Source organism: Perna viridis, chromosome 11, assembly GCF_037379345.1.
Source record: "Perna viridis isolate PV_CMFRI_1.1 ecotype Kerala chromosome 11, ASM3737934v1, whole genome shotgun sequence".
NCBI lineage: Eukaryota > Metazoa > Mollusca > Bivalvia > Mytilida > Mytilidae > Perna > Perna viridis.
Window position 1 is genome coordinate 2,756,874 of NC_142455.1, and position 14,781 is coordinate 2,771,654.

At 33.5% G+C, this 14,781-nt stretch overlaps 1 protein-coding gene across 3 annotated transcripts in view; it reads left to right on the forward strand.

Annotated features, from left to right (window-relative positions):
* The window catches only part of LOC148602321 (zinc finger HIT domain-containing protein 2-like), a 40,798-nt gene that overhangs the window by 12,099 nt on the left and 13,918 nt on the right, over nt 1–14,781 (forward strand). For 2 of the 3 annotated variants that reach the window (XR_015916410.1, XM_088551941.1), the window contains exons 6-11: nt 9–101; nt 410–526; nt 1,817–1,909; nt 2,560–2,725; nt 4,232–4,390; nt 6,976–7,081. Coding sequence is in view for 2 of the 3 variants with exons in the window: in XM_088551941.1 (XP_088408067.1) it covers nt 9–101; nt 410–526; nt 1,817–1,909; nt 2,560–2,725; nt 4,232–4,390; nt 6,976–7,081 (734 nt within the window). In the remaining variant the exon portion in view is untranslated. Of the gene's footprint in view, nt 1–8; nt 102–409; nt 527–1,816; nt 1,910–2,559; nt 2,726–4,231; nt 4,391–6,975; nt 7,118–14,781 lie in introns of those variants that run through there. The other variant, XM_088551942.1, reaches the window with a different exon arrangement.

Genomic DNA, 14,781 nt, shown 5'->3' on the forward strand with positions numbered 1-14,781 from the left:
ATTTACAGACCTTGATAACAGAAACAGATGATGAGGGAAAGACTGTGAAGGGAAAACAACCTGAAATCAAGGAAGATATTCCTGACATAAACCTGCTACTGGTATGTATCAAATTATCTTTCCTATAATCCAAATAATTTGATTTGTAACTAGCTTCCTGATTGGTTGATTTTCTTTGAGCAAACAGGTTATTTTGTATAATATGATTTAATTTTTACTGTTTACACTCAAGCATATCCATACATTTGAAGAACAAATTTCCTGTTTTAAATTTGTTTGGAGTTTATTCACCAGTTTTTTTTCCTGACCCCAGAATTGTGAAAATCAAATTACCTTGAAAAACACATTTATATTGTGTAGAAACGTATATGTGGACCCTTTTGATTTTTTTGTTGTTTCTTTTGTTTAGAAAGGAAAGCCATCAGCTGACATCAGAAACAATGTGATCAATGTATTATACTCCTACTGTTTTGTGTGTAGATTGTACAATGGTGATCATGTGACATTTCCTGTAGATGCTGCAAAGGTAGGCTGCTATGGTTACAGTGTTTTGATCTGTATGAGCCTGGTATCTCAGCTACAGAAAATGATATTCCTTATTTCAGACCTTTCAGATTTAAATATTTGCTGTTTTTAACAAAACAGTCTCTAACTCTCCCAGTATGTTGATGTTTAATTTTTATGTCATCTTTTTTTAAAGCATTCAGTGTGTTCTAGTTCACAAATGAATTTAAGTGACCATAAAGGTTTTTGTTAACTAAACAAAATGCAATATTGATGCAATGACTGGTTCTTATAAATCACCATAAACAGAATTGTAGAGGAAAGTACTAAAACAGATACGAAATACTTACTGTGAAAGTACTTTAATTTGTGGATACCAATTTTCGTGGATTATTGAAGAAACACAAGTTAATGGATTCTTGAAATCATGGTTTCGAGGTTTTAAGTACCAGTCTACATAAAATACAGACACTGGCATTGGTGAAGTGATACATGGTGACGAAAAACCCACCAAACAAACGATGCTTTTTTGGTCGACATTTGCTGTACATTCACATAACGATAATCATTTCTGCATTCAGACCTGTACTTTTTAGAAAATCTTACAATCTAAAATCAACCAAATGAAACCTTCTCAAGAACGATAACTCTTGCAAAGTACCTATTTCATGTACAATCTATGTAATTTTTATCTCAAAAGCGCAACAACCAAATGAAAAATTAAGACTTGTTTTGTGATCAGTAAATGTTTCTGAACAAGAAATAAAACTGAATTTGGTGGGTTTTTGAAATGCATGAATCACCTTCTGTCTGATTTCTGACTTCTGATGACTGATACTAAAGTAATTCAAGTTACCTATCAGTCATCAATCTGTCAAACTGATTTGTTAAACCAGCTATTGCTGCCATTTTCCTTTACTTGGCCGCTGATCAGTAAATATAGTTTACAGATTCATATAATTTGTTTAGGTTTTCCATATTAACTATAGGAAATAAATCAAGACTTGAAATTTCTTTTACGTTTGTTTCTTTTTTTTTTTTCAGAAAAAAATGCAAAATGTGGTTTTCATACTTTAAATTCCAAATAAATTTAATATGGCATTATATTGGATTTGTTCCGAAGAATGTTATAAAATTTATATGGTTCAAGCATCCATAAATTTACATAAAACCACAATCAGATCAATTATTGATACATCAGCCATCATTCAATCAGTGGTCATTGATGAAACAGTTCAGGAATGGTACATGTACATGTTCTGAAACAAATTTATCACAGGAAAGAACTTTTAGGATTTTCTTTTGTTTGTAGGAGGTTCTAAGTACCAGTACTGTACTGAGTGATAATGTTGTGTGCTGGAGCCCTGCTGAAGCTGTCCAGCTCTGTTTACAGTGTTTACTGAGTGTAAGTTATAAACATTCCATGTCATACTAAATGTGAGTTAAAAACATTCCATGTCATACAGAATGTAAGTTGACATTATTCCATAAAATACACAATCTGCGTTCAAAATATCCTATGACATACACAATATAAGTTAAAAACATTCCATGACATACTAAATGTAATTTGACCATATTCCATGAAATTCACAATGTAAGTTGAAAACATCCTATGAAATACAAATGGTATGTTAAAAATGTTCCATGACATACCAAATGTTAAGTAAAAGCATTCCATGACATACATAATGCAAGTTAAAAACATTCCATGATATCAAAATTTCTGTTTAGATTCATTCAATTCTCACAGTTCATTTGTTATTATGGAAAATGTAATGAAATAATATAATTTTTGAAATAAAGATAAGAGGAAGCAACTGAAAAAACAAAGCAAATTTTAATAAGAATAAAACAACAATTTACAACTTACCCACTTTCTCTGAAAGAATTTCACACATAATAGGCTGTTGGCAACACTTATTCTTTATTAAAAGAAAACAAATCTTCAAGATTTTAAAACTTTAATTGATCTAAAATTGAGTTTGAGAAGGCAATGGCATGCAAAAACTTTTATCCAAAGGAATTACAGAAAGTCCATGAATTTTTTTTCAGATAAACAAAGCAAATCACACATCTAGACAGTACCACATATCTGTAATAGAAGATGTTACCAGTATGATACAGGGACCCAGTCAACACAATCCACTTCAATATGTAATGGCGGCACTGACAGATTTGTTAGACATATTCCTGGCTGCTATAAAGAACTTAACACATGGTACGCACATCAGTTATTTTATTCCATGATATTTCAGAAAAATCATTTTGAGTGAAGGGATATATTGTGATCTTTATAAAATGAAATGAAATATCATAACTTTTAACCCTCCCACATTATTGGGTTGATGCCATGCCCACTGTTTTTTGCAAATTGGGGTACATGTACCCCCTGACCTTTAAATTTGGGGGTACGAAGGTTTTATTGATGGTACAAATGATCATGAAATCAATGTCATGCGAAAAGGACAATCTAGAATGGAAGACTATAATAATTGTGTATGTTTTGTCATTTTGTATTTCTTTTTAACATATGTTCACAGTTGAATAGAATAACAAATACATTTTAATACTTTATTTTGTTCAACAGGATCATAATAATACATGAATATTATTGTTTATTAGCATTAAATCTGACTGCAGCTTGTCTTACAACCTATAAAAAAAAAGTCATTTAAAGATCCCTGCATACTTTGTTTACTTTATTCAAGTACATCGTTAACTTTTCATTTAAAGAATGCTGGATATTATATTAAAAGACTTCTGTGATTGGTCGAAGATACTTTAAGCAGCCAATGAAACTACCCGACATTCTGAGACTTTATTATTTAAAATGACTTCCATGATTGGACTTGGATATCGAAAGTAGCCAATCAAATCGTCCGATAAATTCAGACATATTTTACTTTCACTTTAGATGTAAATAAAAATATTTTCTGATAGCGATATATTTTGACTATGAAAGATGGCGTGGAAGACCTGAAATTCAAACACTGGAAACCCATTAAAATAAAAATAGGGCATTATTATTGTACGTGCATGAATGTTTTGACTTCTTAAATTGTACATGAAATATGTACTGCAGCACGTGAATGGGCATGCTGCTGATGCTTACAAAATCACTGAAAAATTTTAATTTCCTACATAAAAATTTAAAATTTGAATATATTAACATTAAAATGTGTTTAGAAAAATGTGTATTGTAGCCTTGATAATTAATCAGGGCACTATGTGTGTTTTGACTTGTTTTCAATAAACCTCAATTTGGACTCGGTTCAGGCCATTGTTTTGGATTTTGATGTATTAGAATTATCCCACTACTGATGCTGCAATAACATAAATAATCCGTAATATGTTTGTATTATATTCAGTTTCACTAAAGCCCTTCAAGCGTTCATTTGAAACAGAATGAAATCAGTCCAAGTTACTTTGATGCTTACATAAGATTGATGTGAAATGCTGAATACAAACATCCCAATGAATTGTAAGAATTGTGTCCCTTACCCTAGGTCGACCTCCTTAATCTCTCCTAATAAGAGAATTTTTAACTTAACCATTATGTTGTGCTTGAATCTTTGTTGCCTAGATTACTCTCTTGTAAACATAAGAAGAATTTCTCAAGACATTACAAAATTCTAAATTTGATTTAGTTAAAAAATTACAAAAATTGAAACTTAAAATAAATGCATCAATAATTTATGTTGTTGAGATGCTTTACTCTGTTCAGAAACCAAGAGATGTAAAGAAGAAAAGTCCAAGTCTGGGTTAAGACTGTTGAGAAAGAGACTGTTTACTGCGTCAAAGAAGATTGAGTTTATGTTGAGCTGGTCCAATCGTTATGGCATGGCATTGCAAACAGCTGTTACTGAGCTACAGTTAGAGTTCTGTGAGTGAAAGTTATCCTTGTAGAAATCAAAAAATTATTTATAAGTACTTAACCCCATGCCTCAAAGTTGAGGAGGGTGTACTGTTTTTTACTTGTCCATTCATTCATCATCATTTTCTTGTGAGAACAACTCCTCTGAAACCACTTTACAGATTCCTACCATATTTAGATGGATGTATTTTTATAAGGTAAAGAAATGCATACCAGAATACCAGATCGCCATTTTAATTCAACAAATTTTGTAAGAGTTATGGGACAGACTTTTTTCAGCTGTTCTTAATAGCCAAAGACTTTTTGAGCACAACTACTCTTAAATTGCTTGACAGATTTCTCCCATATTTGGTAGGATGTATTGTTACCAGGTGAAGATCTGCATACTACACCGGCGATTTTTATTTTGACAAATTTTGTGAGTTAAAATTTGAGGCAGTTGTAAGTGTTAGAGGACATGGTACACTTGATCAATAGATATGACATTTATCATAAGTTGGATGAATTTCTTGTAGTCTTAGGACAACCTTTCATAAGGCCGATTTGTCCCATACATGAACTTTTTGTATTTACACCACATGATTTGCAGCAAGTCTTTTCCAGTCAGACTAAAATCAGACCCTAGGTAGGCAGTCCTTTGTAGCACATGTAACATTCATATAGATTACCATTATTAGGACTTCCTCCTTTGATATGAGGCAGGTGTAACTTGTATAGGATCATAGTTAAATATGTTGATAGTTTTACAGTTTTGCATCAAATAGAAATCATTTGTCCTCATAACATAACAGAACTTTAGGATATGACCAGTTTTTTTTTTTTTTTTTTTTTTGTTAATGATACAAAACTAGTAAAGATTCGTACTGAGTATTTCTGGTTAACTTCTTGTCAGACTGAAATCAGGCTCTCAATGGGTCAAAGGTTAAATTCCTATTGAGTATTTCTGGTTAACTTCTTGTCAGACTGAAATCAGGCTCTCAATGGGTCAGAGGTTAAATTCATTTTGATTACCATTATGAGGACTTCCTCCATAAGGCTTGCAAAGGCAATTTTTTTGTTCTCAGGCCTTTTGTTCTTTGTTCTCTTGAGGATGTTTCATTGCCCCTTTTTATTGCCATATTAGAAAAGCTAAACAGTAGCTTCCTGTTTTTACCAGCTTTTGATAATGTAAAATGGAGAGGGGATACAGTTTCTGATCTGATGTGTGCAACAATTTCGGCAGATTGATGACAGATTTGCCATTTTTCAACCAATGGTCGGCATTCCAATGGGACTTTATAGCTGATCTTATCCTAAAGAAAAAACATTGTTTAACTTGAGATAGTTTTATCTCGGTTTCTGCTTTATAAATGACATATTATCGTTAAACAATCCTAGTTTCAGGGATTTGATACATGGCATCTTGTAACCCCAAAGAACTTGAGATAAAGGATAGTGCAGACACTGTGAGGTCAGACTCTTACCTTGACCTACACTTAGAAATCAATGGTAAAGGAAAACTCTTGACCAAACTTATATTATAATACAACAAATGTGATGACTTTCCCTACATCTGTGGCAATATCCTTTTAGCACCTGTGCATATGGAGTTTTCATATCACAACTTATACATACAGAGACTCTTTCAAAATTTTTAACTTCCATACTCACAACTGTCTTGTCGTAACTACACAGACTTTTGCATCACGCTAGACTTCTTACAATTAGGCTTCTGGAACAGGATTATGTTGCTACAAAATTGAAGTCATCACTACAGAAGTTTTATGGTCATCATCATGAACTCATGGATCGTTACAGTGTATCCATCTGCACCCGAAAACTGATTTGTTCAACGTGTCATAGTTTTCCTTTCCTCTTTCTTCTACCCCAGACTTGACTTCTTATGAGCAACTCAGCAGGTATTTCTAGAAAAACAGAGGAGGGTTACCCTACTGGTGCACCTGGTCCATGCTCCAAGTTTTTAGTGGAGTCCGAGTTGCTCATTTGCTTTTGTTACTTTGTATGTTTGATTTTAGTTACTTTTTTGTTCTTTGTTGTGTTTGTCTGCTTTCCGTTTCTGGTCTTTGTCCAAGGATTACATTCTTTTGATTTCTGCTAAAGTCTTGGTTCCCTTGATTACTCTTTGACAACACATGCAACTTCATAATCACATTGACTTAACACGATAAAATCATTAATTCTTGAGGGTTGCTTTTATGAAGACTTCTCTTGTTGCCCTTTGCCAGTTATTGCATAAATAGTATATTATATTTTCCATAGCTTATTTTTGTATAAGCTTATAAGAGAGGCTTGGGACAATATTTTACCCATAATTCATGCAATAAACCTTTACCAGTTCATATTTTTATACTGCACACCTATTGACAAGATATAATGATACCTTCCGAGAAGTTGCATGTATGTCCAGCCCAGATGACAATTTGAGAACAAATCAATGAATTTTTTTATACTTTGCTCAGTTGTTAACTACAAGTACCATAAACTTTAACATTTTGCCTATTTCTGCCATAATGAGGGGTGGTTGATAATCCATTTTGCCAATTTCTGCCATAATGAGGGGTGGTTGATAATCCATTAATGCACTTTTTTTGTAGGTGCATTAACCAGTGATCTAGCTGATGTCATGGAAACAAAGAAGGAAATAGAAAAGATACAAAGTGAGAAGAAATTGAAGGACAGCAGAAAATTAATACAGGAAATGTAGGAGCAATTTCTAATAAATATTTTTTTTTACAATTTTTCCTTCATAATTTTTACTGCATTATGCAGGTTTCCTATCTTGGGCTGTTGCCATGACACTGTGAGTTTCCTTTTTGCCAAAGTTATTGGTCCTGAAGCAGGTCATATCTGACTGGAGCCTTGTACCTCTATTAGCTCACATAGCCAAAGACCACATCAGCATCGCATGGCATCTTGTGTTGTGTTGTCTGTAGTCTGTCATCTGTTTAAGTAGCAGAAAGAATCAAGCTAATTCTGAAGTATGTGATACATGTAGACCCCCAAAAGGCTTTATATTTTTTTTCCTAATTTTAAAGTTGTTTTATGGGTCTGTATGATAAAATGTATAATTATTTATTCCAATCCGTGTGCTCTTAGAGTTAATTCACATTGAAAATCCAATAGTTTCTATTGTACTCTAGTGTCATTTACAGAGTTATCTCCCTTAATTTCAAATCTGACAGTGCATTCTATATATTTGTTATCTCTTATGAACAAGGGTTCTATGAAAAGCCAACTGTAATTTTCTGCTTGCTAATTCATTTTTAACAAAATATCCAAAATAAAAATATGTTGGCTTTCCAATCGGATATCATATGATTGCATGATTCTTAGCTGGAGTGCTACTTAACAGTTTTCAAAAAAAAACCTCAGCATGATAAGATCTATCTGTTGTCAAATTTTTACAGTAATCTGTTTAGCCATATTGCCCTTTTTCAACATTTGTGCTATTTTTTATGTTATTTCTTTCAAAAATCTTCTCCTCTGACAACTTGACCAATTAGAACCAAACTTTGTATGAATGTTCCTTGGGGTATCCGGCATAGACCTGATGTGGGGATTTTTTTATCTTTCAAAAACATGGGTGCCATACTAAAAATAGGAAATAGGGGTCAGACAGTCATTTTTCACATATATCTCCAAAACCATTAGGTTTAGCAAAAATTCTTATGGAGGTAAAAATGTTCAGCATGATGAGATCTATCTGTGGTCAAATTTTCATTTTAATCTGTTAAACCATGTTTGAGATATTGCCCTTTTCAATGTTTTTTTGCTATTTTTAATGTTATTTCTTTCAAAAATCTTCTCCTCTGACACTACTCGACCAATTGGATCCAAACTTGGTATGAATTTCTTGGGGTATCCTGCATAGAACAGATGTGGGCATTTTTGATCCATCAAATATGGCTTCCATTACTAAATTAGAACATAGGGTCAGACAGTAGTTTCTTGTTTGTTATATCTCCAAAACTATTAGGTTTAGCCAAAAACTTTCAAATTGCTGAAATGATCCTTATTATAAGGCCTGCAAAAGTCTCTAGGCGATTGAAGTTGTGAGACGACTCATTATAAAAGTTATTGCCCTTGAAAAATAAAAAATGATGTTTTTTTTTTTTTACAGTTTTTAGCCAGTATCTTGAGAACCGTAATATAGAAACTTCAGTTGCTGAAATGATTCCTTATGATACATCCTACCAAAAGTATTCTTGAGTCAAAATTTTTGTACTCCTTCTAAAATTTAATGTCCTTGAAAGACGAAATTAACCAGGTGAGCAATTCAGGCTCTGGGAGCCTCTTGTTTAGTCTCCTTATGCTATTTTTTAAAATAATTTTACAATAGTGCTTTTTGTATACAGACCTGTATTGTTTATATATACATCTTCCACATAAATAAACCAAATCAAGAATTATAACTCTTGCTAAATGCCAGTTTCACACACTGATTACAATTTTTATAACCAAGACTGTTATTGAAATAGTTTATGTTACCTTAGTCTAATTTTGTCAAATTTGGATATTTACGTAGTGAATGATTGGCACTTGTTGTGGAACTGCATTATTGTAGGTTGATTATTACTGTTATTACACTTGCAATAAGGAATGTATCGGTGGCAGGGCAGGACACGCTTACCATTCCAGAGCATCTGATGTCATGCTTTCTTTTGCTAGTGCTTTAGTGTTTTGTTGAGATTGTTTCATGTGTTTGGCCATGATTTGGATGTTGATGTATTTGAATCATCCCATTTCTCATGCCTCGGTATTTTGTTGATATTTGGTGTTTAGGTACCTCAAGGATTTATATATAGCATTATATTTAACTCCTTGGGTACCTTAGTATTTTGACATTATTCATTATATTTAGAGCCGTATATTTTGATTTAAGTCAATAAAAACAAATCTAGTGGTAAAATGTTTGCAGTTTTCAATAGAAGAAAGATATTTGCAGTTTCTAGTGGCAACCTTATGTCAAATTAATGTCAGAAAACAGAAGGGCAGCCTTTATATTTTGGATATAGCATCACATTTTACTTTCAACCTAAAACCGCCTAAATCTACCCCTGAAAACCCATTGTTTGCAAATTTCAGGGGGGGGGGCGCATGCTCGCCACGCCCTCCTGGAATCCGCCCTTTTAGGAATTTCTATGGAGATACACGAGTATAAGTACGTGATGCTTTGTTTGTCAAATTATCGGTGTGGTTTGACAAAGATAATGTCTCAGTTTACAAAAATTAACACCACTGATTGTACAAGCCTAGCATGCGTCAAGGGACCTGCTATTAGCACTAGGGAGTTTAACCGACGTATGATGTTGTCGTCATAGTCGTTCGTTGATATTAGCAGCTTATCCCTGGTGACAATAACTTAAATAAAACATTTGTAAAAATAGTATCTATCTCTTCGTTAACTTTAACATACGCGCCCCATAAAGAATAAAATTAGTAGTTTGATGTCGGCTATTGTTAAATAATATTATAACAATTGAGTTGAAATATACGTACGTGTATATCATGTGTATGAACTTTTAGACGTTTTGTTGCAAAACACATGGCATTAAGGAATCTGTTAAGTTGGGGTAGTCCTACGGAGCGCCGAATGGGACTTTCAAGATCTTTTTGTAACCAAAATCAAGTTTGTGTACACAAAATTGAATTCCGTCACGATTAACAAAACTTTTTTCTTGTACAAAACTATGTTACACAGACTTGTTCTATGATCACTTCAATTTTGTAATGACGAAATTCATTTTTTTTAGACATAATCAATTTTGTGAGACCAAATACAATTCTGTGTCACAAAATTCAGTTTTGTGAGATAAATTTCAATTTTGTGAGATAAATGTCAATTTTGTGAGACGAAATTCAATTCTGTGAGACAAACTTCAATTTTGTGTCACAAAAGTCAATTTTGTATGCAAATTAGTTTACAGAATTCTTTGAATATGTAAATGAATTCATAATATGCAGCATCAAATACACGTGTATTACAAGCTTAAAGCATTCACTGCAATACAGGGGATAAGGAACGAATGTGTACGGTTATAATAAAGCATATAAGTGAAAGAAATATCGGATATCGTAATCGTATAACCAACTGTGTCACTTAATCTTGAGCGTTTGTAAACAAAAGGAAAAACGAAAGTCTGACACGTACTATGTCGGTTTTGCATCTCGCCCGACCTGTTCCACTCAGCTGAATTTCTTGTATCATACATCAATAGAATCGGAATGAAATAAAAAAAAATCTATCTGTATCTGGCAAAAAATCGTGAGGGATAGTGGAACCAAATAATCTTTCGCCGACTTTGACAGACTAGTTAACAAGTTTCATCGCACACCATATTTCTAATATGATTTTCTTGGCTAATCTGACGATTCATTATTTTCCAGCAAAAATTTGAGACATTCAAATACATTAATACAAATTATCTTGTCAAATTTTAACACATTTAGTTTCGATTAACAGGTCGGGCAAAAGCATTTTATAGTTGAGTTGAAAGATTTCAAGAAATGATCGTGATTCACCAGGGAAAATCCAAATAAATCGAAAATAGAAAAATCGCGTATTTTAAAACCTGTTTTATCAAACAAATCTCTTAGAAAACGTATAATAGCAGTTTTAGTCATTTCACAACAGTTTTACTGTAGAATGCAACTAAAAGATTTAATTTAGTTTCACTTAAAACGGCATTAACCGTCCTCCGTTGATCGAAGTACAATGTAATTAGAAACCTGCTTCTGCGAGACCCGCGGTTACTATATCCTATGAGAAGCCTTCTTAAAAATCATGATGAGAGAATTCATTTGCATATCCAAAGGATTCTGGAAACTAATTTGCATACAAATTGGCTTTTGTGACAAAATTGAATTATGTGACACAAAACAAAATTGACTTTATTGACACACACAAAAAAAGAACTTTGAGTACGAAACTACAAGAGTCCCATTCGGCGCCCCGTAAGTCCAGTTAGCTGCCCATTACTGTAACATGAAGTTTCGGGCTCTACACAGGTTAGATGGCACAAACAGTGGTAGTGAACATTCGTATCGGGTTGGGTAAAATTCATTACTGACTTCATGACTCAGTATATCGTGTCTTAGAATAGCCGCTGATTCATGCAAAACCTGATCTTGACTGAAAGTTTGTATTGGCTGGCTTATAGTTAATAATTGATAGAGAAAGCTTCATGTCAGATTTTAAACTGTTGCATGAAAAGAGCTTTAATTGCATCACCAACAGAGACAGAACTGCTAAACACATAGTTTGATTAGTCTTGAACAACATGTTGGTGAACTTAGTAATGTTTGGTAACAAAATTACAAATTTTCCAAATAAATAGACAAAAAGAAGTCTTCATGGTGAACGTGTGGATCAGTGTCAATTTTAGAAATTAGCTTTTCGAAAGATAGATCATGCTTAGATTGTTTGGCAAGTACCGTTGACAAAAACGTTGACGAATTACATGCTTGTGCAAATCAATTTGAAGACCGGGGCTGACCTATAAAATTTACCCAGTGGTAACTCGTTAAGCCTGTAAGGATAATGGGTAGGTTCAAGTAACTGCAGAAGATAAATATAACACAAAACAGCTGTGTTTACTGTGGAGCACGTGGCAGTAAACATAAATACATAAAGATAGAGATCAATTATTACTTGCACTATTGATAATTAGTTTACAACTACCATCATTGTCCATGGCCATAATTTTCTCACATATCTAGCCCATATATTGTCCCGGAATTTATATGTAACTTTCTTACAGTTTTTCTTTCCCTTTTGACTGCGAGGCATTCTTGGGTTTTTGGGTTTAGATATTGATGTAAAGTCCACATTCTCGTTCCAGTGGCAAACTGCTAGGTTTGATAGGGCATTATTTTGTTCATCCCCAAAGGCAAAACGTTTGTTTTGATAAATGTTTACAACATTATTGAAGCTTTCAACATAGAATGTATCTCGTCCAAAACAGAAATCCACTGCACTTTTGTAAACATTCGTGGCCATTAACACATTAAGAAGTAACTTTTCAGCCACTGGATCTGTAATAATAATTCGAGAAGGCTCATAATTTTTGTCTTTTTTACGTCTAGATGTTTTATGGCACTCTGTGTGATCATTTTTGTAGTGGTCAAGAATGTTTAGTAAAGCCTTTCTTAGTTTGTCTGTATTTCTATCACAATTTCGAATGACCCAGTGAATATGTGTATATATTGGCACTCAACTGCATGGACCATTTTTGTCCCTTCATGACAGGCTGCTCCAGCAGAAACAGCTTTGAGAGCAGTTTTTATGGCTTTAACTCCATGCCAAGTATCATTTTGGTTAGTAGCTGTTGTGTTTTCACGCGCGAACTTGTTTATTGAAAGATTCCTACCGTGACAATGGATTCCAACACTAACAACATTCTCAGCCAGATGTTTATAAATCCTTTCTGTGCCAATGCGCTCATGACGTTGAGCAACAGGATCGTCGTTTTTTTTTTCACTTTCTCACAAATTAAAACTTCATGAGACATTTGTCCAATGGCAACAACACTTGTGTCTTTGGCATTTTTTCACCAGCCTATCCTGGCATCAGTCATTATATCAACAGATTCTAAATTGTCACCCTCATAATGAGCAATTTCTTCAAGAAGTGCTGTTGAAGTGGAATTCTCATACTCTGCTTGAATGTGATTTTTATTATCTGTGAAAAATGTGTATTTCCTGTCTTTGCTAATGCAACCGATTCAAGCTCCTTCAGAAAATCTGACATAGTCTGCAGATAGAATATCGCTACAAGCAAGTCCATGATTTACACGACTGTTGACGAGAAACTCATCTGACGGAAAATAGGGCGAAGAAGACCATGAGAAAACATTTGGTCTTTTCTCATTATGGCATTTAAATTTTGTCTTTATAATATGTTCTCTTTGTATGAATTTGCCCATACAAAGGTTGTCTGGACATTGTCGTGCATGCCACTCCGCCACTTTTATACTCCTTTTAAATGACTCCTCTGCAACTTGAAATATCTGTTGTTTTTTCCTTTCTTGGTCCGTATAAAGGTTCCTGGACATTTTGGTGTCTCGCTGTCATTCCTTTCATTTCCTCCTTGCGTTTTGAACCAGCACTCAAACAATTCCTCAATAACCTGTAAATTTTCCATTGGTTTATTTCTCTGTAGAGTTAGATCATTTCTTATTTTATTTTATTTAATTTATGAAATATTTCTTGCTTTTGTTCTTGATTTCCTGATAGTTCAATTCTGAAAAAATGGTGCTCTTTTTCGGGGCTTTTTCTCAGATGTGGACATTTTGCAATTTTGCTATGTGTATGTATACCTAGTGGAACTTAGAACAAATTCCAAGCAAATGATGATATTATATAGCAAATGACAGGAGGGATGATTATTTCTGGAATATTCCATTGTAAAATTTGGCCATTTCTTTTATCCTGGGAATCCTCGTATATATGACCACAATGTTGGTACATTTGTGTTACTAATACGGTATTACAAAAAAAAACAAATATTTATGAAGACAATCAATTTGTTTACAGAGCATGCAATGAAATATACAAATGCAAACCATCATGCTGTTCACCCCATATACATGATATATCAGCATTTCTTATCTCTCCCGCCAAATTTTGTTTCCACTATTTAGTGTGTCATGTTTATGGGGCTAATCTTGTCCATTCAAGTGACACAAGAACGAAAAGATGCAATTTATTTCTTCTTTATGCACAATGACTGGGAATGCAAGGAAGTTGCTATCGATAACCAAAATGAAGAGCAGAATAATGACAGTATGACTGCTGTGGATTTTTTTTATTCCTCAAGATGAAGAATTTGAAGAATGCCAATTTTGTTTGTGCCGCCCCTGTATAACAAATGAAGAAAATAGACAACTATGGTGGGAAACTGAAAATCAAGAACCCTATGAAAGTAATAACCATCTAAGAAAAGAAAAATATATTAAAAGATTTTGGACTAACCTATTTCATCGTGGAGTTTGGAAGGATGAGAGATATTTAGCCAGAAAAAAAAAACAGAAGTGTTGCGACGGGGCCTTCGGAGGAGAAACAAAGTCTATCTCAAAAGAGATTTATTAACCAAGCGCATTGTAGATCTCGTTAGAGGATAGTTCCCAAATAATCCTGGTGAAATATACGTGGGACATAGATGGAAGTAGATTAAATAAATAAAAGTTTGTTTTTTGGGTAGTTGACTATGTTTGATACTATTATTGTATTTTATCTTGACAATCTTTGATCTGTGATTGATAACAATTAGGGAATTAAGTGATTGTCTTTATCTGCTTCATCTGGAAATATTTTCTGTCATTGAAACAATATTACTGATCAGGTAGGTGAAACGCATGTTTGTATTCTGCATGCCAAGTTATTGCACGTGGTAGCCCTAC